At 44.4% G+C, this 27,605-nt stretch overlaps 2 protein-coding genes across 2 annotated transcripts; one reads left to right on the top strand and one right to left on the bottom strand.

The window, feature by feature from the left end:
• Window positions 1-354: 354 nt before the first annotated feature.
• LOC135522249 (hyaluronan and proteoglycan link protein 2-like) lies at window positions 355-3,992 on the top strand. Its single transcript, XM_064948330.1, has 6 exons — window positions 355-563; window positions 724-828; window positions 1,050-1,406; window positions 1,586-1,702; window positions 1,822-2,004; window positions 3,291-3,992. Exons 2-6 carry the CDS (start codon window positions 750-752, stop codon window positions 3,566-3,568), a joined length of 1,014 nt encoding a protein of 337 aa, XP_064804402.1. The 5' UTR covers window positions 355-563; window positions 724-749; the 3' UTR covers window positions 3,569-3,992.
• Window positions 3,993-4,047: 55 nt separating this feature from the next.
• On the bottom strand, window positions 4,048-25,021 carry LOC135522248 (brevican core protein-like). The gene is given in 15 exon segments (XM_064948329.1): window positions 4,048-5,258; window positions 5,411-5,572; window positions 5,575-5,592; window positions 5,701-5,845; window positions 6,110-6,192; window positions 6,737-6,895; window positions 7,023-7,130; window positions 9,460-10,629; window positions 15,034-16,782; window positions 16,898-17,191; window positions 17,280-17,407; window positions 17,559-17,733; window positions 18,274-18,660; window positions 19,228-19,310; window positions 24,651-25,021. Coding segments are annotated over 15 exon segments (4,794 nt in total). The 5' UTR covers window positions 24,656-25,021; the 3' UTR covers window positions 4,048-5,130.
• Window positions 25,022-27,605: the final 2,584 nt, after the last annotated feature.

Here is a 27,605-nt window from a genome sequence, read left to right as displayed (position 1 = left end):
CCTCACTTCCTCTCATGTGTCCTTTATTGACAAGTAGAAAATGGAGGCAGAGAGAGACACAATGGCAGCCTGTCAGATCACATCCTCATTAACATCTGGAGCAGAAAGGAGAACAACCCTGTTTACAGGGTCTGAGAGAGGGGGGGGTGGAAGAAGGGAGATGGAGAGGGCGCTTGAAGAAGGGAGCGGAGGGCGAGGGAGGGAAGAAGGGAGAGGGGGGCAAGGGAAGAAGGGAGAGAGAGCGAGAGAGGGGGAGAGAGGGTGGGGGAAGAAGGGAGAGAGAGAGAGAGAGGGTGAGGGAGAGGGAGGGTGAGGAGAGAGGAAGAAGGGAGAGAGAGAGAGAGAGAGAGAGAGAGAGAGAGAGAGAGAGAGAGAGAGAGAGAGAGAGAGAGAGAGAGAGAGAGAGAGAGACCTTGAAGGTCAAAGGGAGGAGGGAGAAATTGCCGTGGCAGAAAGGGTCTCAGAGAAACCAACGGTCATGTTTGGCTGAATAACCCTCAAAGGTGATCAGTCACCACTGTTTTGAAGAGAAAAATAAATCCTCATCTCATCAACTGCTGCAGGTTAGAGCTTTGGGATTTTCTTTTGGTGTCTGTTGATCTGTTGTGGTCCTTCTATGGGCAAATGTTCTATGTATAAAACTGTTTTTCTAAGTACAATCAAAAATGCTCTACCACATTATGTAACCATTCTAAATCAGATAATGTCGTTATTCTATTGCAGGGAGAGGGAGGGTGACTTGCTTCATTATGAACTGTGCTGCTATTTTGATACTAACCACAAGTTGTTTCAGTTGGACGTCTGCTATTTATCTCCCAAACAGACAAGGTATTTATCATTTTCTGAGAATAAAAGGTATTTTAGCTTATGACAGGAGAGTATGCAGAATTGCATCCATCTATTGAATCTGTTCAATTTAGGCCACTAGCTATAGGTCAGTGACATTGCTTAATGATGACCATAAAATAATAACGCAATGTAATGTATGTGACTTTCATTGTTGAATGATGGAGGAATAGTCTACAAGGAAGTTGTTTTAATTCCCTCAGCAACAAAGAAATTGAAGTATCTGCTTGAGGCACCTGTTTATGCCGAAGTTACCAGCCCTCGGGGAGGAAATGCCACTTTGCCATGTGTACTGCGATCCAAACCAAGCCATTACAAGGTGAAATGGACAAAACTGGAACCACTTCGTCATGGACGCGAGAACATTGTCATGATCACAAACGGTTCAGCCCACAAACCCTATGGCCTGCTTGGGCCACGGGCCTCGCTTCGTAAGGCTCATGCCATGGATGCCTCACTACGACTCAGCAACCTGGAACTAGAAGACGGTGGTAGATATCGCTGTGAGCTGATCAATGGTATCGAGGATGAGAGTGTCATTATTACATTGGGGATAGAAGGTACATTTAGATGATTCTTGTAACCTTTCTGAACATTTCAAATGTTGTAAAGAAACCGTATTGCTTGCTATTCAGACAAAAGTATATTTGGAGAAAAAAAAGGAAAATCAGACAAAGTTTTTGATATGTTGCGTGACTTAACATCAACATAAAAAGAGACAACTTCTATTTACTTTTAGGGATGGTGTTTCCATATCAGAGCAAAAACGGCCGCTACAAATTCACCTACCAGGAAGCTAAGGAGGCCTGTGTTGAACAGGATGGCACATTGGCCACATTCAAGCAGCTATACAGAGGTATTCAATATTCAATCAGTAAAACATTGACAGTTTACTCTGTAACTTTGCTGATGCCATAGAGGTTTATGTAAGGCTAACTTTCACTAAGTAAACAGTAACACATTCTCATTGTGTAGCCTGGACAGAGGGTCTGGATTGGTGCAACGCAGGATGGCTCATCGATGGGACAGTCCACTACCCCATCCTGCACCCACGAGCAGAATGTGGGGGGGGGGGGCTGCCTGGAATTCGCAGCTATGGCCCCCGGGACAGGATCCGGGACCACTTTGATGCCTTCTGTTTCACCTCTAGAACCACAGGTCAGCTGAGTGGGTTTTGGTGCTTTGTGAAGCTGTCAAATAGCAACGTCACTACAGTCTTCATGTGCCAAATTAGTTCCACCCTTTTTAATTCGGGATGCTGCTTATTGAAAATGAATAAAAGGAGTTCAATTGGATTTGGGCGATGTGGTACATTTTAAAAATAGTCTGGAACCAACATATTAATCAAACATGAATAAGATTGCAATTATGTTGTAGTATTGTCAAAAGACTGTGTTCAGAACAGTCTTAGGTTATTCTGACTGTAAACCTTCTATAGCAACAGGGTGACCTTTGGTGATACATAGGAGTGGGCTCGTTAATGGTCCTGAGAGGATGAGGATGGACAATAAAGGCTGTTGTTCAGGCCCACTTGTGAACAAGTCCATCTGTGAGAAACTAGTTGCCCTTTAGTGACATTAGAACATCCACTGTAATCTGAAAATACAAACCTCAGTGGAAATGTTGAATTATAAAGACAGTGGGTGGTTTTACCATATAGCACGGTTCACTAATAAGTTTACATTTTTTATTGTTGGACATAAAAGACTGTAAATTTTAATTTAGGAAATATGTTTGAAAGTATTCCCACATATACTAGAGAGATATACAGGTATGTGATCATATAAGCAAGGTTTGAAATGATTATGTTTCAGTCAAATGTTATATCTGGTTGGACTTCTTTTTTGCAGTCAATTTGCAGTCTACAAACTATTTGTAATTATTATAATTATTTAAAAAATTATTTAAAAAAATAATCTGTGCTGAATCTAGTTGATGATCACATGGATGGATACAGCACCATACTTAACTTAAATAAGAGTAATGATATTGTTGTGAGTGCATGTCAACACTTCAGATCCAGAATGACTGAGACAACAAATGACTTCTAATGCTTTAGCACAGGGGTTATCAACTAGATTCAGCAGAGGGATGATTGTTTTTCTTGAGCGGATGGTCAGGGTGCAGAGACATACTTACAAATAATTTGTGTTCTGTAACAATTGACAGCAAGAAGCCCAAACAGATACTGTATAACATTTGACTAAAACATAATCATTTTGAACCTTGCTTACATTTGTCTACGATCACAGATTTCCAAAATTGAAATCACTTGGAGCTGATTTGCTGATGTTTTTACAGTCTTTTATGTCCAACAATAAAATAAAAAGGCTCATACTTGGGGGGCTAAATAAAATCACCCGCCTAATAGAACCACGGGCCGCCAGTTGGCGAACACTGCTATAGCAGGTTAAATAACTTGTATTCCCCTTCCTCTCTTCCAGGCTTTGTGTTCTTCATTGGAGGGCCACTCACATTTGGGGAGGCAGTGCAGGCGTGCAGGGGTGAGGGAGGAGAGTTAGCTCTGGTTGGACAGCTCTATTCAGCCTGGCGTTTCCTGAGCTATGACCACTGTAATGGAGGTTGGTTGAAGGACGGCAGTGTGCGTTTCCCTATCAACACCCCTAGAGAGCGCTGTGGCGGTATTCCCGAGGCTGGGGTGCGCACATTTGGGTACCCCAGCAAGACCCTGCGTCTCTATGGCGCCTACTGCTACAGGTAGCTTTCATGAGACCCAAAGCGTGTGGAGCCTACATCCACTGACTTCATAGATCCAAGACGCAGCCATTGTGAAGACTACCAGTGTCCCCTACAGGTTTCATTACGCTTTTCTGCAATACTACAATATGTTATTACAGGAAACCTCAAAGGTTTAACACCTTTTTTCCATGGGACACATCAATAAAAGCCTGCCACTTTTTTTGAGCTTTACTGCTACAGGTAACAACTGCTGTACATGTTTCCTTGCGTTTGTGTAACAGGCTTTTTTACACTATTCTAATGTAACAGGTTAAGTTATTACACAATGACAAATTCATAAAATGCTGTTAGCTTCTTATCTGATGTAAGAGAGTGTGTGAATAGCAGAATGGGAGAAAGTATATGCATTGACCATAACTGTAATACAATAAAATATCTTGAAAGTGTATTTGATCAATGGCATTAAAATATAATTCAAATGCAACTATTCACATGGATAAATACATTGTAATCATTTTATTAGATGTTTATTTTCTATTCTCCAATAACTCAGACTACATTAACAAAATTAAGTTTTAATTAGTTTTACAATGACCTTTTTTCTTTCATAACAAGTTCATTGTGTAATTGTGCAGTCACAAATGGGATTAACAAATGGGATTAACAATTAGAATTATTTGATTACTGTTAAACACTACCAACATAAAGTAGTACTTCCACTGGAACTAAGACAATGATGTAATTGATGCATGAAAATTGAAATACCATTGTGGACATTTTCACATGTTCTTCCTAGTATCTTAGTGATTACGTTTTAAAATAACAAACTTTGGATTCTGGCTATTCTCAAACCAAGTACTTTTAAAGTGGATATCGGCTTCTAATATTGGGTCTAAAGTTTAAGACACCTGAAAAACAAAGAACCACATAAGAGGACATGTTGAGAAAATGCTTTGGGTTGTGGGAATTGAGAAGATGTGGATTGATAAGGAGATCTTATACAAAAGCATACAAAAGTGGAAATCTTAATTCTGTCTTTGTGGCAGAGAGTGGGAACGTGGCTTCAGTTAATGTCAGACCAGCTGAGGTTGAGATTTAGGTTGCACTTTACTAAAACTCTCCATCAAAATCATACTGTATACCATCATAAACATGTCATAATATATGTTACTAGCAGTCAAATACAGTAATCCAACAGTGTCGTAGCACAGGTGGATATTGAAGTATTTCACTAGTCAACAACCACATGCAACAAACAAGCCCAATGATGGATGGGACATCTTCGTTAAAGCTCATTCCAATGACAAACTGTACTGTGCAAATGTGATCAATTTCCTCTAATAGTGGCCTTATGTTAGGATGTACTCTTATTGTAAGTGTGATCGATCAAGTCTGTTGATGTTCTAAATGGGTTTATTCTGGAAAGCGCTGGTGACAGGAATGTGATGACTCGTTCTCAGGGAGAACATTTATTTTACAAGGCTCCACCTTGTTGGAGGGACAAGGTTGGACGGTCTTTGAGTGGAACATAGGATTCCAGGGAAGGGGGCAGAGGGAAGGGGCATATTGAGTTTGATGAGGTTATTAGTTCCACTTGATGTCCCAGAACTCTGAAGTGGCTTTCTCCGTGGCTGTGTCCACCACCTCCACCCCCTCGTTCTGATAGGGTGGCGTCGTGACCTTCTGCTCTCTCTCTGCCAAGTTGGTCAGGGCTGGAAAAACATTGCAGGTACATCATGTTATTATCACAGTGAGCATAAAATAACTTAAGCGGGTCATACAATGATAACATTAGAGACCTATCCCACACATCATACATTTATTTGGTTGTATGTCAGTCAATAGAATTAATGTCTGTCCTCACCAGGGTGACAGGTGATCAGAGCCTCCTCCCATTGGCCGTTGGATAGGCACTTAATGACGGGGTTCTGTGTCTGGATGAATCCTTCTTCACAGTAGTAGCGCACCTTGGAGTTGGTCTCGTAGCGCAGACGCGACTTACCAAACACCTTGGCATTGGCAATGATGGGGGTTGGCCACAGAAAGCTGAACAGAAATAATGCGGTTAGGAGTGCAAATACATTAAAACTATACTGAGATATTGAGGACAACTTCTATGCTACACTACCGTGGTGGTTTTGGTTGTGTACTCACAGGTGCCCTTCTTGCAGGTGTAGGAGAGGTGGTAGTTACAGGGCACATCGCTCCAGCGCCCCCCGTCATGCCATACCATCACCACACAGTCCTCTCCAGACAGGAAGTAACTGTCAGGCTGGCCCCGGTACCAGTTCTCATACAACTGGCAGAGAAAGATGGGAAGTAGGATGAATTAGTAGGGGAGTTTTAATAATGTTAATTGACATTTAAAGTAGCTGAGAAGTAGTATAAGAAGCAGATCACATACCAGGAGGAGGTTATTTTTGCATCAGGTCTTACAAACCATAAGTGAGGATGTTCTGTATACCAATAGGATACAATCCCAGAGACACGTTCATGCAAATAACATTATGTTTATGGAGAACCTATTCATATTTCATGGGAACACAGACTATGTGAGATTTACCAGAGGATTCCCGTCAGACCAGCGGAAGTCTCCCTCTATGGTTCTGTCATTCAGTCCCGTCCACTGGTACTCTCTGTACTTATCTAAAGGGAAAGAGAGAGCGCACTGTAACTTTGGGCCTGCAAACACTCGCTCACTAGCAGATAGGGGTCAGTGTCAGTCTACAGGCCCTGGGAAACAACTAAGGAATGCTAGATAATCTCCTCCATATTTCCAGACATAATACTAACACTGGCATCCAAGCCCTCCCATGTTTCATGGTAAAATGAGTGAATGGCAGGTAAAACATGAAAGAAGACAATGTTGCATCTTCTCTGGACGATACAACCTTAAACAGTCAAAGCCATCTGTTTAAACAATTGTTTTTAGTTTACAAAACATTCCTCACAGATGGTACTGGGGTTACAGAGGGTTCATTACGCATTTAGTTTATGCATTTTGGGACTGTAAGTTCTGTTCACACTGAATAAAGCTACGACAAAGAGTTAAATTAACACATTTCCCCATTTAAATTTGAATTACACCTTTTTAACAATCCACGGATGAGGGTTACAGAGGTCAAGTTATGCAGAGCACTTGGAGCTGTCTGTTACAAGATCAAAGTACATGTTTTCAGGCCTGCTGTACCATTAATGTAGTCCTGTTCCTCAGGGGTCATGACCGAGATCAGGTGACCGCCACACATACGACAGTGCTGCTCTGCCACCTCCCAGCCCTGGCGCTTGGTGAAATGTCGGTAACAGAAGCCCATGAACTTTTCCCAACCCGGCTCACACACCTCCAGGTCTGACCAACATGACGAAGAAGAGGTTAGATGCACACAGAGGAGACAAAAATATACACAAGGGGGAGCGATATGTTCATTGTTTTAACATTATCTTTGAAAAACAAAACATGAAATCTGTTACTGTACCTGTCTGGCACATGTCTCCTCCATAGGTGTGCAAGCAAAGGCACTTGGTTGAAGACCCACTGTCAACACATGTTCCCCCGTTATAACAAGGATTCTCATGGCAGGAATCTGAGACAAAGGTAGGAGAGAACAACTATTGACACCAATGTAAATGCAGTAACAACGTATCTAAAATGTTGTTGGTGTGTGTGTGTTCCATTTTTGAATCCCCTCTTTATAGTGTCAAAGTAAAGGACAGATATGATGGGATCACTTTATTGTTGATTTACATGGAAATTTATTTGACTGCCACTGGAGGGAGCCATTATACCAACACGACCCATCATCAGACTGACTGACTGTAGGCCTACAGTGGCCTGAGAGTTCAGTTGACAGAAAATAGAATTTGACCTATTCAAGCCCCTGTGCTGAGGAACTTTTAGACACATGTGACCTTTTCAAATGTTTTCAGCACATATGCTTCCATGCTCTTTTTTACCATGCCATTTTGTTAATGCCCCCATGCAGCCTTTTTAATTTTAATTTTTAAATCATCACTGTATGTCCAATAAATCACTGTTTATTTCATGAAAATAAGTCCCTGAGTCTCCTTTTGCCATTAAAATGCCCAGTATGATCGTGTGAGCGTGTTGATACAAATTGAAATATATTTACATATACAGCCCTGCTTGGCGGATTTGATTATCTAGACCAGAGGTGGGAAACTCCAGTCCTCAAGGGCCTGATTGGTGTCACACCTTCTCTTCATCTCTAGCAAACACAGCTGATTAATCAAATTGCATTCTAAACAAAAGATCATGATTAGGTGATTATTGGAGTCAGGTGTGTTAGCAGGGGCTGGGGAAAAACTGTGACATCAATCAGGCCCTTTTGGACAGGAATTTCCCACCCCTGGTCTAGACTCTAGAGCCCCTTCAAAGTAAGAGGATACATATGCAAATAAAAGATGACCGGTCATTGGTCAGAATAATCAGATCAGATTGTGATGTTATGCTGTGGGCCAAAAACTCCCACCCACCTGAAAAGGTTTATTCCTCTTCAAAAAGCTCTTCCACTAAAATGGAATTATCATAATTTTTTACAATTTCAGAGTGTTATTTTGACCTCATAGTGTGGAAATATCATTACATAAAAACAGGAAATCATGTTTTGACTGCACTGCCCCTTTATTTATTTTTGTTTTGGCTCTGTACTCCAGCACTTTGAATATATACAATGAATGTGAGCTTAAAGTGCAGACTTTAAGCTTTAATGTAAGGGTAATCTCATCAATATAGGGTGAATTTACAGCACTTTCTGTAGATAGTCCCCCCACTTTAGGCAACCAAAAGTATTTGGACAAATTCACTTGTGTATTAAAATTTTGTATTTGGTCCCATATTCCTAGCACGCAATGACTAAATACAGTACATCAAGCTTGTGACCCTACAAACTTGTTGGATGCATTTGTTTTGGTTGAGTTTCAGATTATTTTGTGCCCAATACAAATGAATTGTCACGTTCTGACCTTTATTTCCTTTTTGTCATTATTTAGTATGGTCAGGGCGTGAGTTGGGGTGGGCAGTCTATGTTTGTTTTTCTATGATTTGGGTATTTCTATGTTTCGGCCTAGTATGGTTCTCAATCAGAGGCAGGTGTCATTAGTTGTCTCTGATTGAGAATCATACTTAGGTAGCCTGGGTTTCACTGTGTGTTTGTGGGTGATTGTTCCTGTCTCTGTGTTTGTTTTCACCAGATAGGCTGTTTAGGTTTTCTCATGTTTTTGTTAGTTTATTCATGTATAGTGTCTTTATCAAAGTACCATGAATAACCACCACGCTGCGTTTTGGTCCGCCTCTCCTTCACCACAAGAAAACCGTTACATGAATGGTAAATAATGTATTGTGTCATTTTGGAGTCACTTTTTCTTTGGGGGGGGGGGTATGTTATCTATGTCTCTAACTTTCTCAGTCATCATCATTCACAATTCATTCATGGTTATCCGTAATCATGGTAGCATCCACATTAATGTAGAAGTGGTTAGAATTTCATAGTTGATGCATCATTTTAAATCCAAAGTGGCGGAGTAGAGCCAAGACAAAAACAAAAATGTCACTGTCCGAATACCTTTGGAGCTCACTGTATATTATGTTCCCAATCCTTTGCTGCTATGAACAGAGACAGCTCCTCCTGCTGTGTGTTTTACCTCCAACAGAAACAATGATAATCCCCTTCTTTTGCTGAGTCAGTTGTTTACTCTGAATGCCATGTGAATGCATTTTTAAAAAAAAACGTTCTAATGACTAAGCTGAGTGGGGGAGGCATGAGACCATAAAATAAATACAAGAGTCAAGTGAGTAATTTAAGGTGAGGTATATGGTAGAAAGTATGCAAGTATGATTTGCATTAACACATGCATTCAAATAATTGTCATGGTTTGAGTTACATTGAACGTTACCTGAAATGTTCCCAAATCTTGGAGTAGTATGAATCGTAATCAGTTTCTCCTCATCAACGTCCTCTGGATATAGGGGTGCTGCCGTCGTAGTCTGGTCATCGTAGTCCTCTGTGGTGGGCGTCGGGCTGGGGGTCTCCTCAGGCTCCTTAGTGAGTGGAGTGATGGAGTCAGGGTCCTCAGTGAGTGAGGTCTCCCCACTGTACTCCAGATTTACATCAGCCCGGGACTCTTGGGGTATGGTGGGGGAGGGCAGGGGGGTCTGGGACAAGTCAGAGAGCAGCGTGATCTCCATATCAGTAGAAGGTGCATCTGTGCTCGACTCGGGCTCGCTTTCATCTGTGCTATTGACAGTTGTGCCATTGATGGGAATGACAGTTGTATTCATGTATGGGACTTCTGGTTCAAGGATCCCTGAGCTTTCTCCAGATTCAGCAGATTCAGAGTGCTCCTCGTCTGATCCTAGGCCGGACTCCACTCCCTCTTGGCCACTCACCTTCAGATCACTCTCCTTGTCTCCACTCGCCTCCTGACCACTCTCCTTGCCTCCACTCGCCTCCTGACCACTCGCCTCCTGACCCCTCTCTTTGCCTCCACTCTCCTCTTCTCCACTCGCCTCCTGACCACTCTCCTTGCCTCCACTCGCCTCCTGACCACTCTCCTTGCCTCCACTCGCCTCCTGACCACTCTCCTTGCCTCCACTCGCCTCCTCACCAGAAGCTGTCTCTGGGGTAGTAGTTTTGACTACTTCTGGGATTTCACCCAACCCCTCTTGCTCCACCTTCTCCAGCCCTTCCTCCAGGGGTTCAAACCCAGATGGAACGCTGGATTCTGGGATGACGGTTATGAAGTCACCTGGGGAGCTGGCCCCTGCTTCCACGGAACGCTGGGTCGGGGGGGAATAGGTTATAGGTATGGGGGATGTCAAAAGGGTGATGTCAAGCATTCCCTTGTGGACCCCAGAGGCTTCACTAGAGTCAGTGTCATAAATAACTGTAAGGACTTCGTCAGTTGGAACTGAACCCAGGTCAGTGTGCTCATCCTGGTCAGTGGAACCATTGGAAACTTCTGGTAATGAGTCCACTGTGCCTCCTCCCTCCTGCTCCACATGGTCATCTAGGGTAGAGGAGTCGGGTGACGTGACACCAGACTGCTCCTGAGTGGGGTCATAAGCTGCCAGGAAACAGATCAAACATTATTCAAGCCTACAGTTAGTGTAACCCTGTCCACACTTGAGTGTTCAGCTCTTTATAAAAAATGTAGCACACATTACATATGCACAAATGTTTTATGTAATTTAATAAAGTTAACTGGTCAGGCTCCGTAGACGGGCACATCGCCCACCGCTCCCGAGTATACTACTCGCCAATGTCCAGTCACTTGACAGCAAGGTAGACGAAATCCGAGCAAGTGTTGCCTTCCAGAGAGACATCAGAGATTGCAACATTCTCTGTTTCACAGAAACATGGCTCACTTGGGATATGTTATCAGTCGGTACAGCTACCTGGTTTCTTCACGCATCGCTCCGACAGAAACAAACATCTCTCTGGTAAGAAGAAGGGCAGGGGTGTATTATGCCTTATGATCAACGAGTCGTGTTGTGATCATAACAACATACAGGAACTCAAGTCCTTTTGTTTACCTGACCTAGAATTCCTTACAATCAAATGGCGACCGCATTATCTACCAAGAGAATTCTCTTTGATTATAATCACAGTCGTGTATATCCCCCCCCCAAGCAAACACCTCGACGGCCCTGAAAGACCTTCATTGAACTCTATGTAAACTGGAAACCACATATCCCGAGGCTGCATTGATTGTAGCTGGGGATTTTAACAAGGCTAATCTGAAAATAAGGTTCCCTAAATTTTATCAGCATATCGAATGCGTAACCCGGGCTGGAAAAATCCTGGATCATTGTTACTCTAACTTCCGCAACGCATACAAAGCCCTCCCTCGCCCTCCTTTCGGCAAATCTGACCACGACTCCATTTTGTTGCTCCCAGCCTATAGACAGAAACGAAAACAGGAAACGCCCGTGCTCAGGTCTGTTCAACGCTGGTCTGACCAATCTGATTCCACGCTTCAAGATTGCTTCGATCACCTGGACTGGGATATGTTCCGGATAGCGTCGAACAACAACATTGATGTATACTCTGATTCAGTGACCGAGTTTATTAGCAAGTGCATCAGTGATACCCACGGCTACTATTAAAACCTACTATTAAAACCTTCCCCAACCAGAAACCATGGATTGATGGCAGCATTCGCGCAAAACTGAAAGCACGAACCACTGCTTTTAATCAGGGCAAGGTATAACGTTCATCGTTGGAATGAGGTGAGGACCAAAGCGCAGTGTGGTAAGTGTTCATCATTATGTTTATTAAACAGAGAACACTCAACAAAATAACAAAGGAGAATGAAATGAAAAAGTTCTGTAAGGTGACATACACATAACAGAAAACAATCATCCACACCACACAGGTGGGAAAAGGCTACCTAAGTATGATTCTCAATCAGAAACAACGAACGACACCTGCCTCTGATTGAGAACCATACCAGGCCAAACACAAAACCACAACATAGAAAAAAGAACAGACTACCCACCCAACTCACACCCTGACCATACTAAAAACGAAGACATAACAACAAAAAAAGGTCAGAACGTGACAAGGTGACCGGAAACATGACCGAATACAAACAGTGTAGCTATTCCCTCCGCAAAGCAACCAAACAAACTAAGCGTCAGTATAGAGACAAAGTAGTGTCGCAATTCAACGGCTCAGACACAAGGTGTATGTTGCAGGGTCTACAGTCAATCACGGACTACAAAAAGAAAACCAGCCCCGTCGCGGACCCCGATGTCTTGCTCCCAGAGAAACTAAACAGCTTCTTTACTTGCTTTGAGGACAATATAGTGCCACTGACACGGCCCGCTACCAAAACCTACGGGCTCTCCTTCACCGCAGCCAACGTGAGTAAAACATTTAAATGTGTTAACCCTCGCAAGGCTGCCGGACCAGACGGCATCCCTAGCCGCGTCTTCAGAGCATGCGCAGACCAGCTGGATGGTGTTTTTACGGACATATTTAATCAATCCCTATCCCAGTCTGCTGTTCCCACATGCTTCAAGAGGGCCACCATTGTTCCTGTTCCCAAGAAAGCAAAGGTAACTGAGCTAAACGACTATCGCCCCGTAGCACTCACTTCCGTCATCATGAAGTGCTTTGAGAGAATAGTCAAGGATCATATCACCTCCACCCTACCTGACACCCTAGACCCACTCCAATTTGCTAACCGCCCCAATAGGTCCACAGACGACGCAATCGCAATCACACTGCCCTAACCTATGTCAGAATGCTATTCATTGACTACAACTCAGCCTTTAATACCATAGTACCCTCCAAACTCATCATTAAGCTCGAGACCCTGGGTCTCGACCCCGCCCTGTGCAACTGGGTCCTGGTCTTTCTGATGGGACGCCCCCAGGTGGTGAGGGTAGGAAACAACATCTCCACCCCGCTGATTCTCAACACTGGGGCCCCACAAGGGTGCGTTCTCAGCCCTCTCCTGTACTCTCTGTTCACCCATGACTGCGTGGCCATGCATGCCTCCAACTCAATTATCAAGTTTGCAGATGACACTACAGCGGCAGGCTTGATTACCACCACAGGAAAATAACCTCACACTCAACGTCAACAAGACATATGATCGTGAACTTCATGAAACATCAGAGGGAGCACCCCCCTATCCACATAGATGGGACAGTAGTAGAGAATGTGGAAAGTTTTAAGTTCCTCGGCGTACACATCACGGACAAGCTGAAATGGTCCACCCACACAGACAGCGTGGTGAATAAGGCGCAACAGTGCCTCTTCTCAGGAGGCTGAAGAAATTTGTCTTGTCACCAAAAACACTCACAAACTTTTACAGATGCACAATCGAGAGCATCCTGTCGGGATGTATCACCGCCTGGTATGGCAACTGCTCCACCCTCAACCGTAAGGGTCTCCAGAGGGTAGTGAGGTCTTCACAACGCATCACCAGGGACAAACTAGCTGCCTTCCAGGACACCTACAGCACCCAATGTCACAGGAAGGCCAAAAAGATAATCAAGGACAACAACCACCCGAGCCACTGCCTGTTCACCCCGCTATCGTCCAGAAGGCGAGGTCAGTACAGGTACATCAAAGCTGGGACCGAGAGACTGAAAAACAGCTTCTATCTCAAGGCCATCAGACTGTTAAACAGCCATCACTAACATTGAGTGGCTGCTGCCAACATACTGACTCAAATCTCTAGTCACTTAATAATTAAAAATTGGATGTAATAAATGTATCACTAGTCACTTTAAACAATGCCACTTTATATAATGTTTACATACCCTACATTACTCATCTCATATGTATATACTGTACTCTATACCATCTACTGCATCTTGCCTATGCAGTTCAGCCATCGCTCATCCATATATTTATATATACATATTAATAAGAATATTCTTATTAATTCCTTTACACTTGTGTGAATAAGGTAGTTGTTGTGAAATTGTTAGATATTACTGCATGGTCGGAACTAGAAGCACAAGCATTTCGCCACACTCGCATTAACATCTGCTAACCATGTGTATGTGACCAATAACATTTGATTTGATTTGAAAGAGAGTCGCACAGTCTATATACTGTACAAACTTCCAGGAATTTATTGGGTAAACCACCGTTTCGGCATCACTGTGCCTTCTTCAAGGTAATGTCATGAATGCTTGAAGCAGGTTATGTAGACATTCACGTTCAATCATTCATGACATTACCCTGAAGGCAAAGTGATGCTGAAATGTTGCTGGTTTATCCAATAAATTACTTGGAGCTGGTATATAGTCTGTGCAACTCTCTTTAAAAAAACAAAAAAACATTTATAGCCTATAATTTTATATCCTTTTATAGAATACCACCCTCCATCCCACTGCTGTCTTGGCTCTGAAGCTAAGCAGGGTTGGTCCTGGTCAGTTCCTGGATGGGAGACCAGATGCTGCTGAAAGTGGTGTTGGAGGGCTGGTAGGATGCATGCTTTCCTCTGGTCTAAAAACATATCCCAATGGCAGTGATTATGGATAGTGCCCTGTGTAGGGTGCTGTCTTTCAGATGGGACGTTAAACGGGTGTCCTCTCTGTGGTCACTAAAGATCCCATGTCACTTATCGTAAGAGTAGGGGTGTTAACCCCAGTGGCTAAATTCCCAATCTGCCCTCATACCATCATAGCCACCTAATCATGCCCAGCTTCCAATTGGCTCGTTCATCCCTCTCCTCTCCCCTGTAACTATACCCCAGGTCGTTTCTGTAAATGAGAATGTGTTCTCAGTCAACTTACCTGGTAAAATAAGGGTTACATCAAATTAAATAAGTACAATCTACTCGCCGTTAGTCAGCACCTCCACCACATTTTTTGGGGGTGCGCCAGCTCATGCTTTTTATGTCATTCAATACCATTAAATATTTACTGCACTAAATCTTCCCTACATTACATAAAGAAAAGTGTAAAAAAAAAAACGACCCAAAAAGGCTTCTCTATGGACTCACCATATTCAGAAGTCGGGATCAGTTCATAGGGGTCCATCTCCACTGGGCTTTGGGTCGCCAGGTCTCCTGACTCAGCCGTAGCAGAGCCACTGTTCTCCCCTGTCTGGAGGACCAATGAGTCCAGTGATGTGGTATTTTCCTCAGGGAGAAGGACACTGGCACTGTGGTCCACAGAGTTGGTTCGGTGGTATTCAGGTGTGTTCTCCCAGTATGGAGGCTGAGTGGTGGACTGGTCAGGGAAGAGCTCCGTTTCCTCATGAGGTGAAGTGGAAGATACAGATGTATCCTCGACACCCCCAGTGATGGCTCCCTCAGGCCTGATGGACCCTCCTGAGAGGTCATAAGAGGTGCTTGGGTAGACCGTGTCCGTGACATGCTCCACCTGGATGACATGCTCATCTCCGGAGTGGTCCTCCTCAGGAGGTATGGGCAGCCCGCTTTCCAGTTGCCCCTCTGGAGAGCTGTCATAACTAGTAGTGGCTTCAACTCCTGATACATTAGAGCCTGTGGTCTCAGAGGTAAAAGTGTAGTGTTCGGTCTCCTGGGTGATCTCTGTTTGCATATGGCTTTCCTCTGAAATACCATACTGAGACTCACCACTCTCAGGGGTTGTGCCAGGCATGGGATGTGGATCACTGGACCTGTCCACCTCCTCATATGCTGTGGTGGGCACGGGGGCCTCCAGAGCAGTCCCTGGTACACCCTCTATAGAGGGCTCTCCTGATTCCATGTTTGACTCTAACGAGGGCTGGTAGGGATTGGGGATACCAATGTTGTCTTCATGAGCAGTTGTAAGATCATCTGATTCATAATTTGTCTCGGGAGAAGGTGGATACAGTGTTGGGTTTGCATTCAGCTCATCATAGGGTGTGACTGGGTAGTTTGAATCTCGGTTTGCCTCCTCAGGGGCAGGCTGATATGATTCTGGGTTGCTGACCTCTTTCACCAGCTGCCATGTGTCCTCTGTGGGCTCCAGGTCTTGGGGGAAGGATGTGGGGGTGAATGGGTCTTGGGGTTCAACCGGAAAGGGTAGCTCCTCGTGATAGACTACAGTAGGGCTCGGGCCATCGACAGCCCCCTGCTCCTCTCCAGGCTGGTCTGGGTAATGCTCCCCATGATGAACCCCCTGTTCCTCTCTGTGCAGCCCAGGCACAGCCTCCTGCTCCTCTCCGTCCTCCTTGATGTACGCCTCCTCAGTAACAGCCCCCTGCTCCTCTCCGTGTTCTCCAGGAACAACCCCCTGTTCTTCTCCATGCTCCCCAGGGACAGCTCCCTGCTCTGGGTACTGCTCTTCAGGGACAGCCCCCTGCTCTGGGTACTGCTCTTCAGGGACAGCCCCATGCTCTGGGTACTGCTCTCCAGGGACAGCTCCATGCTCTGGGTACTGCTCCCCAGGGACAGCTCCATGCTCTGGGTACTGCTCCCCAGGGACAGCTCCATGCTCTGGGTACTGCTCCCCAGGGACAGCTCCATGCTCTGGGTACTGCTCCCCAGGGACAGCTCCATGCTCTGGGTACTGCTCCCCAGGGACAGCCCCCTGCTCCTCTATATGCTCTGATGGGTGCTGCTCCGCTGGAATAGGGAGTGCAGTCAGGTAGCCCTGAACTTCTTCGCTCATCACCTGCTCCGTCACCTGACCCAGGCTGAATTCCTCCAGAGGCTGAGACAGCGTCACAATGTCCTGGCCGATGTCCTCTGGCTCTGTTGCCAGGTAATCATGGGGAGATTCGGTGTGAGTGTTGCTGTTGCCTGTCAGATGCAAGGGCAACGAAACAAAGTTAGGCCAGAGGATGAGTTAGAATACCGTAGGAACTGCGTTGGGATGCCACTACTGAAGCCCAGCATAACTTTCAAAACCTCTTACCTCGGAAGCAGTAAGTGTCATGGCGAGTGTGTGCCTCTGGAAAGCCTGTCTGGTTCAAATGGCGATAGACAGTCCTGACCCCAGGCTCCCCTCCACCACAACGCTCCCTGGGAGTGACAATGGGGTAGCGTACACTCCCATCAGCCAACCACCCCGGGCTGCAGGCGTTCAGTCCGTCATTCCAGGCTGCATACAGCTGACCTGTGGTAGCCAGCTCCGCTCCCTGAGCCAGACAATAGGCCTTAGCTTCCCACAGGGTGAAACTTCGGGGGGAAGAGCCATGGAACACTTCCCCTGTAGACATGGAGGGAGAAGTCAGGTTGTAATAATCTGCTCTTGATCAAATTCATGAAACACTCCAATAAATAACACATTTTCCTACCCTCTATGTTCTCCACATAACAGTATACATCGTACAGCTCATCAGGTTCCAGCAGCCCATAGTTCCTCACTCCAGGATGCCCGTCCATGTCTCCAAAACATCCCTCTCGTGGCATCTGGATGGGATATCTGTGGAGAAGAGTGTTGATACCACATAGTGTTAAACAACTGTCATAACAGAGGGGGAAAGTCTATTGAAGTGGATGAAAGCATCTCTCTATCTGTGTCCACTTGATATGAGAGAACATTTACAGTGGTCTTTTATGTGCCTGGCCCTTACCTCACTGAGTGGTCTGAGAGCCAGCCCGCATCACACTGCTCATAGCCACTGTGGTAGGCTGCCATGAGCTGCTCTGGGGTGGCGATGTGAGCCCCGATCTCTTCACAGGCATCCCGGGCCTGCGCAAAGGTAAAGGCATAGCGACTGGAAGCATCCCGGTAGTGGAACACCACCCCTGTTGAAGGTCCACAGTCTTGCCGTTATTTCAGATTCAGTATTTTGTGTGAACTACAGCTACATTCACAAGCATAGGCTATATCTGATTCATTAGGTTATAAACTGCTCTAGTCTGGCCCATTCACCCTCTGAATGGCATACATACACAATCCATGTCTCAATTGTATCAAGACTTAAAAATCCTTCTTTAATCTGAGTCTTCCCTTTCATCTACACTGATTGAAGTGGATTTAACAAGTGACATCAATAAGGGATCATAGCTTTCACCTGGATTCACATGGTCAGTCAATGTCATGGAAAGTGCAGATGTTCTTAATGATTTGTACACAGTGTAAATGGTAATGTACAGTCAGTGTCTATGCTGTGTTTTGTAGGACATTCTCTGTCTCTCCTAGAGCCATCCTGTGACTGACAATTCTGACTGGCTCACTGCCTGCTGAGACACAAGCATTGACACACACACTCCTGAGTTGATACTGTCATAGGTCGGGAACTCTGGCTTATCCCCAACATCTATGACATCAACCCCTGGCCTCACCTTTGACCTTGACCTGAGCCACACCGTCGGCATCCTCCAGGCCCTGCTGCACCTCACAGCGGTAGAAGCCAGAGTCGTTGTACTGCAGGCCATCCAGCCTCAGGGTGAGGTCGGCCGGGGAGGAAGCGTAATGGAGCAGGGAGGCTCTGTCCTTGTAGGCCTCACTGACCTTCACCCTGTCCCCTCGGGCCACCAGGATCTCAGTCTCGTGCCCCTGGGACAGCATGCTCCACTTGACCCTGGGTAGGGAGAGGACTGCGTGGCGGCCATTCGTGTTGGGGGGCGGGTGGGACAGAGACACCAGGCAAGGTAGGGTAAGAGAGCCCCCCAAGACGGCAGATAAGGGAGGGGTCGTAGGGATGGTCACCTGTAGGAGTCTGGAGTCATCTGGAGAGTGCAGACCAAAGGGGTTCAATTGCTGACTTTATACAGTCAAAAACTTCACAGGTTGTCTTAGGTTGCAGTTGATGTTATTTGTTAAAGTCTGGAACCCATTTAAAAGTCTTGTCAGTTGCCATTTGACGTCATGGTGTTGTTGAAACAAATACCGGATGAGATACTTCCTCTTCACACCTGTGCACATCAGTTAACCTTGATTTTTGCTATTAAAGTCACACCTTCTAAAATAGTTTCCAGTGTGTCAGCAAAAATGATGAATGACCGGGGAGTGATTAGAAAGTGCCCCTATTTTATTTTACCTTTATTTAACTAGGCAAGTCAGTTAAGAACAAATTCTTATTTTCAATGGTGGCCTAGGAACAGTGGGTTAACTGCCTGTTCAGGGGCAGAATGACAGATTTGTACCTCGGCAGCTCGGGGGTTTGAACTTGCAACCTTCAGGTTACTAGTCCAACGGTCTAACCACTAGGCTACCCTGCTGCCCCTACACCTTTTAGAATTCAAATGTCATAGATCATTGAATGGATGTCAGTATAGCCGAGGGTGGTCACGCACCTGAGGCTTGGCTGGGGGTAGAGGAGGACGGTAGGATGAGCGGACAGATGGCACACAGCAGCAAAGACAGGAGCATCTCCAATCTGCAATAGAGAGACATAGAGAGGTGGGGGGGGAAGAGACACAAAGAGATAAAGACATAATTATCGTGAAAGCTTAATAGACAAATGGAGAAGTGCTGTAAATGGGATATATATAAAGAAAGTGAGAAAGAGGAAAAGAGGTAGGGATGACTCCCTCAATAACTCTCAGAGGGTCCTGTGGCCTCTTTGGATACCTGGAGACAAGACATATACAAATATTGATTCATGCGTACAGTCATTCATCAACCTCAGAGTATATTACTAGACAGTGGCAAGTGGCCAGCTTTCACCAACCACCTCAGCCTCTGCGACCGTAAAGTAAAAGCCGTGGCTAAGACATCAGCAGTCATTTAGCAGAGACCTTGAGAACGGATAGGATGGTGTGTTGATCCATCACATGCAACGTCAGTCCTGATCAAGCTGAAGTCCCTTTGAAATAACAAATATTCATTCTTCATTTTGACAAATTGATTTGTATGACAAGTGTGAGAGATTGTTCTTTAGTTCTGCAGAATTTTGTTGAGCATCCAATAAGTTAATTGATGAGTCTATGGATATGTCTTTGTGGGGTTTTGTGTTTTGCATGTGTATATAAATCTCTAAGTCAGGGAGTGTCATTAGTCAGATAGTGTGTGTGTGTGTGTGTGTGTGTGTGTGTGTGGGTGTGTGTGTGTGTGTAAAGTAGCTGTGCACTGCATGTGCCTTTTTGCATCAGTCAACTAAAGTGTGTTAGAGAGTAACTGTCTGTGTGGCCTTGGTGTTATCCAGCTGGCATGAGTCAGCCTTTGGGAGCTCTCGAGTGTGAGCAGAATTCTGATGTCCCACAAATTCCCCCAGGATGGCATGGCACAAAGCCCTTTCTCCAACTCCACTGCTTTATCAGCGTTATCCCTTTTAGCAACCTAAATGTTAAATAAATGTTAAATCCCAACCACCCCCACCCCATTAACATTACCCACGCACCAGACACAGACACAGCTACACATTTCCCCCACTGACTCGATAGGACCACCACATTACCCATTCTGAGCAGGCCGGTGTATTCAAATAAGCAGTGCGTTTCTTAGAGGGTGCAAAAACTGTAACGTGAATAGAGTCCCCCCCCCACTGGATGTGTTGGTGAATGAACTGCGCAGTCACGCTGCAAACCCGGTGCACTGGGTGCTTTAGTGGTCACTCACAATTAGAGAACACCTTCCTAATATTGATCAGACCCCAGCCTCAATTCGCCGGGCAATGGACTCTACAAGGTGTCAAAAGCGTTCCAAGTTGGCTGAATGTCCTTTGGGTGGTGGAACATTCTTCATACACATGGGAAACTGTTGAGCGTCAATAACCCAGCAGTGTTGCCGTTCTTGACACAAACCGCTGCGCCTGGCACCACCTACCATGGCCCGTTCAAAGGCGCTTAAATCTTTTGTCTTGCCCATTCACGCTGTGTATGGCAAACATACACAATCCATGTCTTCATTTTCTCAAGGCTTAAAAATCCTTCTTTTAATTAACTTATCTCCTCCCCTTCATCTACACTGATTGTCTACACGTCAATATGGTATCATAGATTTCACCTGGTCAGTCTATGCCATGGCCAGAACAGGTGTTCTTAATGGTTTGTACACTACAGTACATTGCCTTTAATCAAATGCAAGTCTAACTTCGGCTATATAGTCAATGTGAATTATTTATTCAGCCTAAACTATCTAGCACAGTAGGTGACATTCATGTATCATCAGGCCAATTATCTTTATAATGACTATTCTATCTGCAGATATATCCCTGTAGTTCAAATGTCTTGATGTCCTAAAGTTTGTCTAAGGAGGAAGTGATAAAATGTCTACTGACAGCCCACAGTAGATTGTTGATTTACTGTAAACGTCACATCCATACCCTTTGTTCTTTTTTACAAGCTATTTTACAAGCAACCAGTGATGAGGTTAGAGGAGAATCTCAACCTATACACTACATTGCCTCTCTGGATTGTTGCTTCACTTTTATATAGAATCCTGATATTTTGGAAAATCACATCAGGAACTGGAGTTAGGTAAAGAAGAACTAAATTCACTCAAAATCAAGGCAGTAATTATTGTTGGTTTTGTAGTAATCCGACGGCGCTTTATGATCAACTACCCAAAGTTCCAGTGTAAAACTCTGTTTTCAAAGTTTGAAGTTCAGTGACCTGTTGCATAACATAAACTGTAAATCCTTTAGTAAACATGGGGGTTGTCAGAGTGTGATCTCGACTAATACAGTAGAGAGGAGTGGTGATGATAGAAGAGTGGGTCAATTGCACATGAACGAAACTGTCTCGAACCTGTGAAGAACATCATTGGGTAAATCATCCACATCATAACTGTCGGTTGAAATGAAATTGGGGAGCTGATGGATGTGTGGCAGTATCCATAACAGTAGATTGTGAGAATGTGGACAAGCAAATGAACCGCCATCCTGTCAGCCTTCCCTCCACTACTTGTCTCAGCTCCGGTTTCTAGGAGAATGAAGTCTTTTTTGTCCGGTTCCTCAATTACCCTCCATTCAATCTTCCTCAATCCTTTGACTGTTAATGAAGTATATAAGCAGACAGCACTGATATGTGTTCATTTCCCCCAACACCCAAAACACCCCCCCCCCCAATATCCACACACACACAAATAAACCCCAAAATGATCGATACAGACCGAACCAACCGTTCCTTGAGGGCATTTTACTGCTATCGATAATAATGATAAGTAGCCTTTACTAGAGAAATGTGAAGTTTGAAATTAAATGGCACAATGGTAGCCACAACATTCAAAGAGGTAGATGTAGTTTTAAGTGTAATATAAAAAAGTAACTAGTGCACATTGTTGTAAACTTACCATTCAACTTATGATAATTCAGTAAATGTATGATATGGATTTTTGTTCATACCGCCAAATTCTCGCACGCACACACGCACACACACAGTAGTTTTCTTCCCTGCTGTGTTGGGCACATGGCCCTTAGCCACAACCACATTTCCATACTCCAAGGAGAGAGGGGGCGGGCTTCCTCTGGGGATAGAGAGAGGAGAGGACGCATCCCCGGCAACCTCAGACATGCATCACAAGTGGCTGGAATAACCAATGACTTCACCTTGGTCTGACCAAGAAAGGTCATTTCAGGCTGATGGACTGCAGTATACAGTGTTGGTGATGGGGATGATGGTGGTGGGAAGGGGGAAGTGTGTGAGTGTGGAAGTACCTCTGTAAGTGGACTTATGCTTTCTTGAACTGAATCAATGAGGGTTAGTAACAGATTATTTATATTTTGGCTTATGTAATGGTATGATACATCACTCTTTATGGTCAAATAGAATGAGATACTGTGAACATGAACACACACACCTGACACACACAGCCTCTCTCCTCTGTAGCTTATCAAACACCAGCTGTCCTAGTCATTATTTTCGACACACACCACCACCTCTGCCAGTCTGCCACCCTCCATTACCCAGCCTCGTTCCACCCCACCACCACACCCACCCTCCAATCCTGCCTCACGTTACCTCGAATGACTCCATCTGCCCATCTCTAGGGGCAACCCATACCCCCTCACAGGCCCGGGCTGGCAGGAAGCAAAGTTGGGGGGGGGGGAGAATGAGAAAGAAAGGGGCTATGAAGGAGAGAGAGATAGGGGGAACTGTAAAACTGTACAGAGTGCACTAAGAGAGGAGAGATACAGAGAGAAAAAGTCATCAGGAAGGAAGCTTTGGTGTGATTCAGCAGTGCCCCTCCAGCAGGGCAGGACACAACAGATGGTCCAGCTGAGGAGTGGTTTTAGCCATATTGCTATTAGCTTTAGCCATTAGCCACTCCAGCCAAAGGAACTGACTCATGGAGGTGGATGGGGGGGCAGGGGCCTTGGCCCATTTGTAGCCTGTGCCACGGCCTGATTAGGCAGAAATGTAGGGCTTCTGAGAGCTTTAAGGGCTTATGGGAGACTGTCAAGGCAAACTGTGGCAACTCTCACAGCAGGTCACCAAATCAGTCCACTTTCTTCAGTCAACAACACAAAGACCTATTTAGAAACCAGTGATATCACATTTGCAATGGACAGTCATATTTGCAAGGTTAGTCAAACTGAGAAGAATACCCCAGATACCACAGCATCAAAGCATCGGTGCAAGTAAGTACAAGGCTTGTTGACATACATACAGCATCAGACAGGTCCTGATTGGGGCATAGTACTAAACGAGGTTAACGTACTGTATGGGTCGATGTTCTTTTAAAACGACAACATCAACTTAGAAACAGAAGTGTTGATAAATCAACACTGAGATGTCATGTGTGGAACCCAATCACTTGGAATCACCTACACATTGTAAGTGCCCCTTACTATGACGAAAACTAGCAAAATATGTATGCTGACTGTGACAGGTGTAGAGCGATTAGCTAGCTACCTGTTCCAACGTAACTATCACTTGCCATTCCACAAAACATCTGTTAGCCCACTCAAATATCACCTGACATCAAAAGGTCCAAGCATTTGACACCCAGTTGTTCTCCGGGCGCCGATGACGTGGATGTCGATGCCCCCTGCACCTCTCTGATTGAAGACACATTTCAGCTGAATGCATTCAGTTGTACAACTGACAAGGTATCCACCTTTCCCTTTCCAGTTCAGAGATCTGTATGTCTTAATCAATATTTTTAAACAAAGCCACTGGTATTAATGTCAATACAGTAGTTGGTTGGGGAAAATAAGCTTTATTCCCTGTCACAGAATGTCCATATGTAGCCAGTTTGGAGTACAGTACAACATGTATTTCTATAGGTACAAGTAGGCCTGCAACAACAGTGTGCATTGCCCCATGCCCATATGATTTACTTAATAAAATCAGTTTGGAGGGAATCCTTACACAGCACTATAGCCGGTACAATCTGTCTGGATCCTGCTTAACTGTGCTCAGAAAACAATGCATGAGGAACATTTTATTTTACATTGAATAATTGAATAATTGAGATTGTGGGTTCAATGGTAAGTCAAAATAACTTTATATAAAAGAACTTCCATAAAATGGTCCTTTTGACCTACAGAATAGCATTAACAGTAGGATAAAAGAGGCAATAGAAAATATTTAAAATATATATTTGACGAAAAATAGATAATAGTTAATAATGTTTAAAACGTTTTTCGAAAATGTCTCTAATTTGCTCTAATTATGGCAAAATGTGTATTGAGGATTTTATGTTTGACTTATACAACTAAAAAAACATTTGTTGGCTAATTGATGAGAAAAACGTGTTATTTTGCGACAGAAATGTATTCTTATATTTATCAAGGACATGCCAAAAATACATGATTTACAAATCCATCACCTACCTCATTTAAACGACGCACTCAAAAGATTCTTTCTGTGTACCTTTGTATTTTGAAGCAGACTCGACAGGTGCAACTTCTAATAATGTCAGGTACGAGAATTCCCCACGTAGAATTGAAAAAGCTAAAGAACGACTTGAGCTCCGTCCGCCAGCGAAGGAAGCAAAGTAAAGAGGGATTGGGGGGCAGAGAATTATGCACACCAAAATCTTGAACAGCCCACTTTCTTCCTCCGACAAAGAACACTTTCCCATTTGCGGGACAATGGAGAAAGGGGGATGTGGGGGGATAACGAAAAGACAAATCAATCACTCACAATGATGCAGGTTGAAGGGAAAATAATATCAGAAATCAATAGCCTGAATTCAAAGTTGCAAGTCAGTCTGTCAAAGCAGGACTCAGGATGCTTTGCGGTCCGATAAGCAACACATGTGAAAAGCATGATCCCACACCATCTTGCAGCAGAGGGCACCACTGAGAATGCTGAAGTGAGCCCTATAGGCTACCAGCAGCGCCCATTCACATACTCCAGTTACCGATACTACAATTAAAAGAAAACAGCACTTCAGTCTGCTGGTTTTTCAATCTTTCAATTTTTATTTAGAGCAATCTTGCATAAATGTTTAAATTTATCAACCAAACTTGTAAACCACAAATTATTTGTTTCCATGCTGCAAATTCAGTGAGAAGAGAACATATAATGGAGATTTGATTAGGCCTATTCATTGCCTGTCATGAAGAATATGACCAGTTATGACCATCGCTGATCACTCATAAAAAGGCGAGAGGAAATCTTCATTAAAATACTCCTCCTACAAGCTCCCCTGAAATATTGCAAGGCTCTCAAGAAATTAGTAATTCATTCAGACTGAGGGTTAACAGCTAATGGTGAACAATCTAACATTATCCTCATTATGTGCCCCTGCACAAAGGGATTGATTAAGGGTTAGTAATCTGGGATAATCTTGACTAACGTGGATGATAGCAGATGTTTTTGCTCAACCTGTCGACATGAAAGGCCAAACAAAGTGTCACAATGACATTGCTTTGAGTTCCATTTGGATGCTTATGCAATTTCAGTTCCCAATTTAACTAAATCTCTATGGATTCATCAAGACCTGTATTGGATTACTTGCACAACAATATTAGGGTGTGGAGGAACTATTTGTCCCTTCCCAGCTATCAGAGTTAACCGTTTCCTATAAAAGTCAAACACATGATACAGGTTGAAAGTACGTGGGAAACGATTATGTGCAGATTTCCAACTTGACACAAAGCAGGACCTTGCTTTCTCGTGGACAGGCTGCAGAGTCAGAGTCGTGATTCATGTCTGCTATGCTCACCACTTGTGGACAGAGGGTGGATGCTGGCCACCCACAGAGGTTTTAATGGCCCAACAGTATAAACAGACAGAAGTTAGAAAAGTGGGTGTAGCATAGTAGTAGTGCTGAGCAAGAGGTCTTGGTAAGAGGGGAGGGAGAATACCGCTTTGTTCATAGCCTTGCTCAGCTGACAGTTGCGGCTGAGTGGCAGGCTGTGAAGGAATTTAACATATAGGCATGGTGCGGGATGGTCAACATGGGTGCTGGGAAGCCAGTGGAACGGACACCGCTGTTGGACTGCAGGCCCAGAGGTATGGGTATGATTGTAGGCTGGCTCAGAGAGAGTCACCAATATTTTCGCCATGCACTTCCCACCCCCAGTCTAGTTCATTTGGTTATTGCCACCATCCATGTCAATGTTATAAATTGATAATGTTTTGGCCCTCACAACATCATTGTAGAAAACACATGTATGTTACAACTTTAACTTGCTCTGGACATACTTTCATTCCAGGCAACATTTCCCAATTCATTCAGCTATATCCCTTCATGGCACAAAGACATGCATTCCACCTAAGATTAAATCTGATCACTGACCTGATTGTTCCACTGCTATAATACTTTACTGCCTTTTCAAATCAACATTAATGAGAACCTGTTTGGCTCATCTCTCAGGCTGCAAACCTCTTCCGCTGTGTCACTGATGAATGCATTGGTAGAAGGTCATTTCTCAACCTTACGCAATGACTTCTCTGCACGGCACCTACAGGCATTTTGTGGCAGAATTTAGAGCTCAGGCTTCTCTGCCATTTGTAAAGGTCCACTCTGCGGTGCCTACACAAGTGGGAGTGGAGTTAAAAGTAAATATGCATGAGACACAATTTATTCCTTGACATGAAATGGTAAAAACCATCTGACAAGAGGAAATGATGGAAAGCTCCAACAAGTTAAAAAAAATGTGTGAAATGAATTGTCTTTTAATCTCAGTGGATAGCTGTGAAGAGTCAAGATGTCCGTCAAGATAAAACAAGGGTCCACATAACCAGTGAATGGATGGCAGCCGGGAAGACTGGCACAGAGTGGCGTGCCCTCTCAGAATCACTGATACATTCTGGAGAGAAGGTGTAATGTCCTGGATTTAGCCATCAGGAGCTCTGGCACCAGCGATACCGTGGTTTTCAGTTGCCTGCTCAGTCAACAGAGGTAAGGCCAAGGCTGACATGAGAAGAACAGAACAGTTCTCTTTGAATACCTAGCATAGGTCTTCACAGGAGGGGGAAACAGAACAGCCAAAGGCAGTAGCAGTTCACACCCTGACCAAGGCAGGAGAAGATACAACAGGGGCCTCTCTTTATGGGTCCCACAGCACTGAAGTATAAGTCCACAGTCAGCTCCAACAGATGTCAACAACAGCAACATGAATCAATGGGATTTCTAGTTTAAATCTTTTTTAGTTTTGACACAAATGCTTTTAATTGAGTATTGCCATTAAGCTAATGCGTCGCTAAATTATCCACTGAAAAGAAACTGGACGACAATGCATGATGTTTGTTTAATGACTACTGGGGCTGTAGTCTAATCACACCAGTCTGGCACTGTTGTGTTGAATGGTGTCTTGGTAACAGTTGTGAGTCAA

Source organism: Oncorhynchus masou, chromosome 30 (genome assembly GCF_036934945.1).
Source record: "Oncorhynchus masou masou isolate Uvic2021 chromosome 30, UVic_Omas_1.1, whole genome shotgun sequence".
NCBI classification, from domain to species: Eukaryota; Metazoa; Chordata; class Actinopteri; order Salmoniformes; family Salmonidae; genus Oncorhynchus; species Oncorhynchus masou.
This window is presented reverse-complemented; position numbering and strand designations above follow the sequence as displayed.

Excerpts from the sequence above, each read along its gene's own strand:
- LOC135522249 (XM_064948330.1), top strand. The coding sequence starts at position 750 with ATGAACTGTGCTGCTATTTTGATACTAACCACAAGTTGTTTCAGTTGG. Across the intron at positions 1,407-1,585 it reads TATTACATTGGGGATAGAAG|GGATGGTGTTTCCATATCAG; the intron begins GTACATTTAGAT and ends ATTTACTTTTAG. Across the intron at positions 2,005-3,290 it reads TTTCACCTCTAGAACCACAG|GCTTTGTGTTCTTCATTGGA; the intron begins GTCAGCTGAGTG and ends CCTCTCTTCCAG.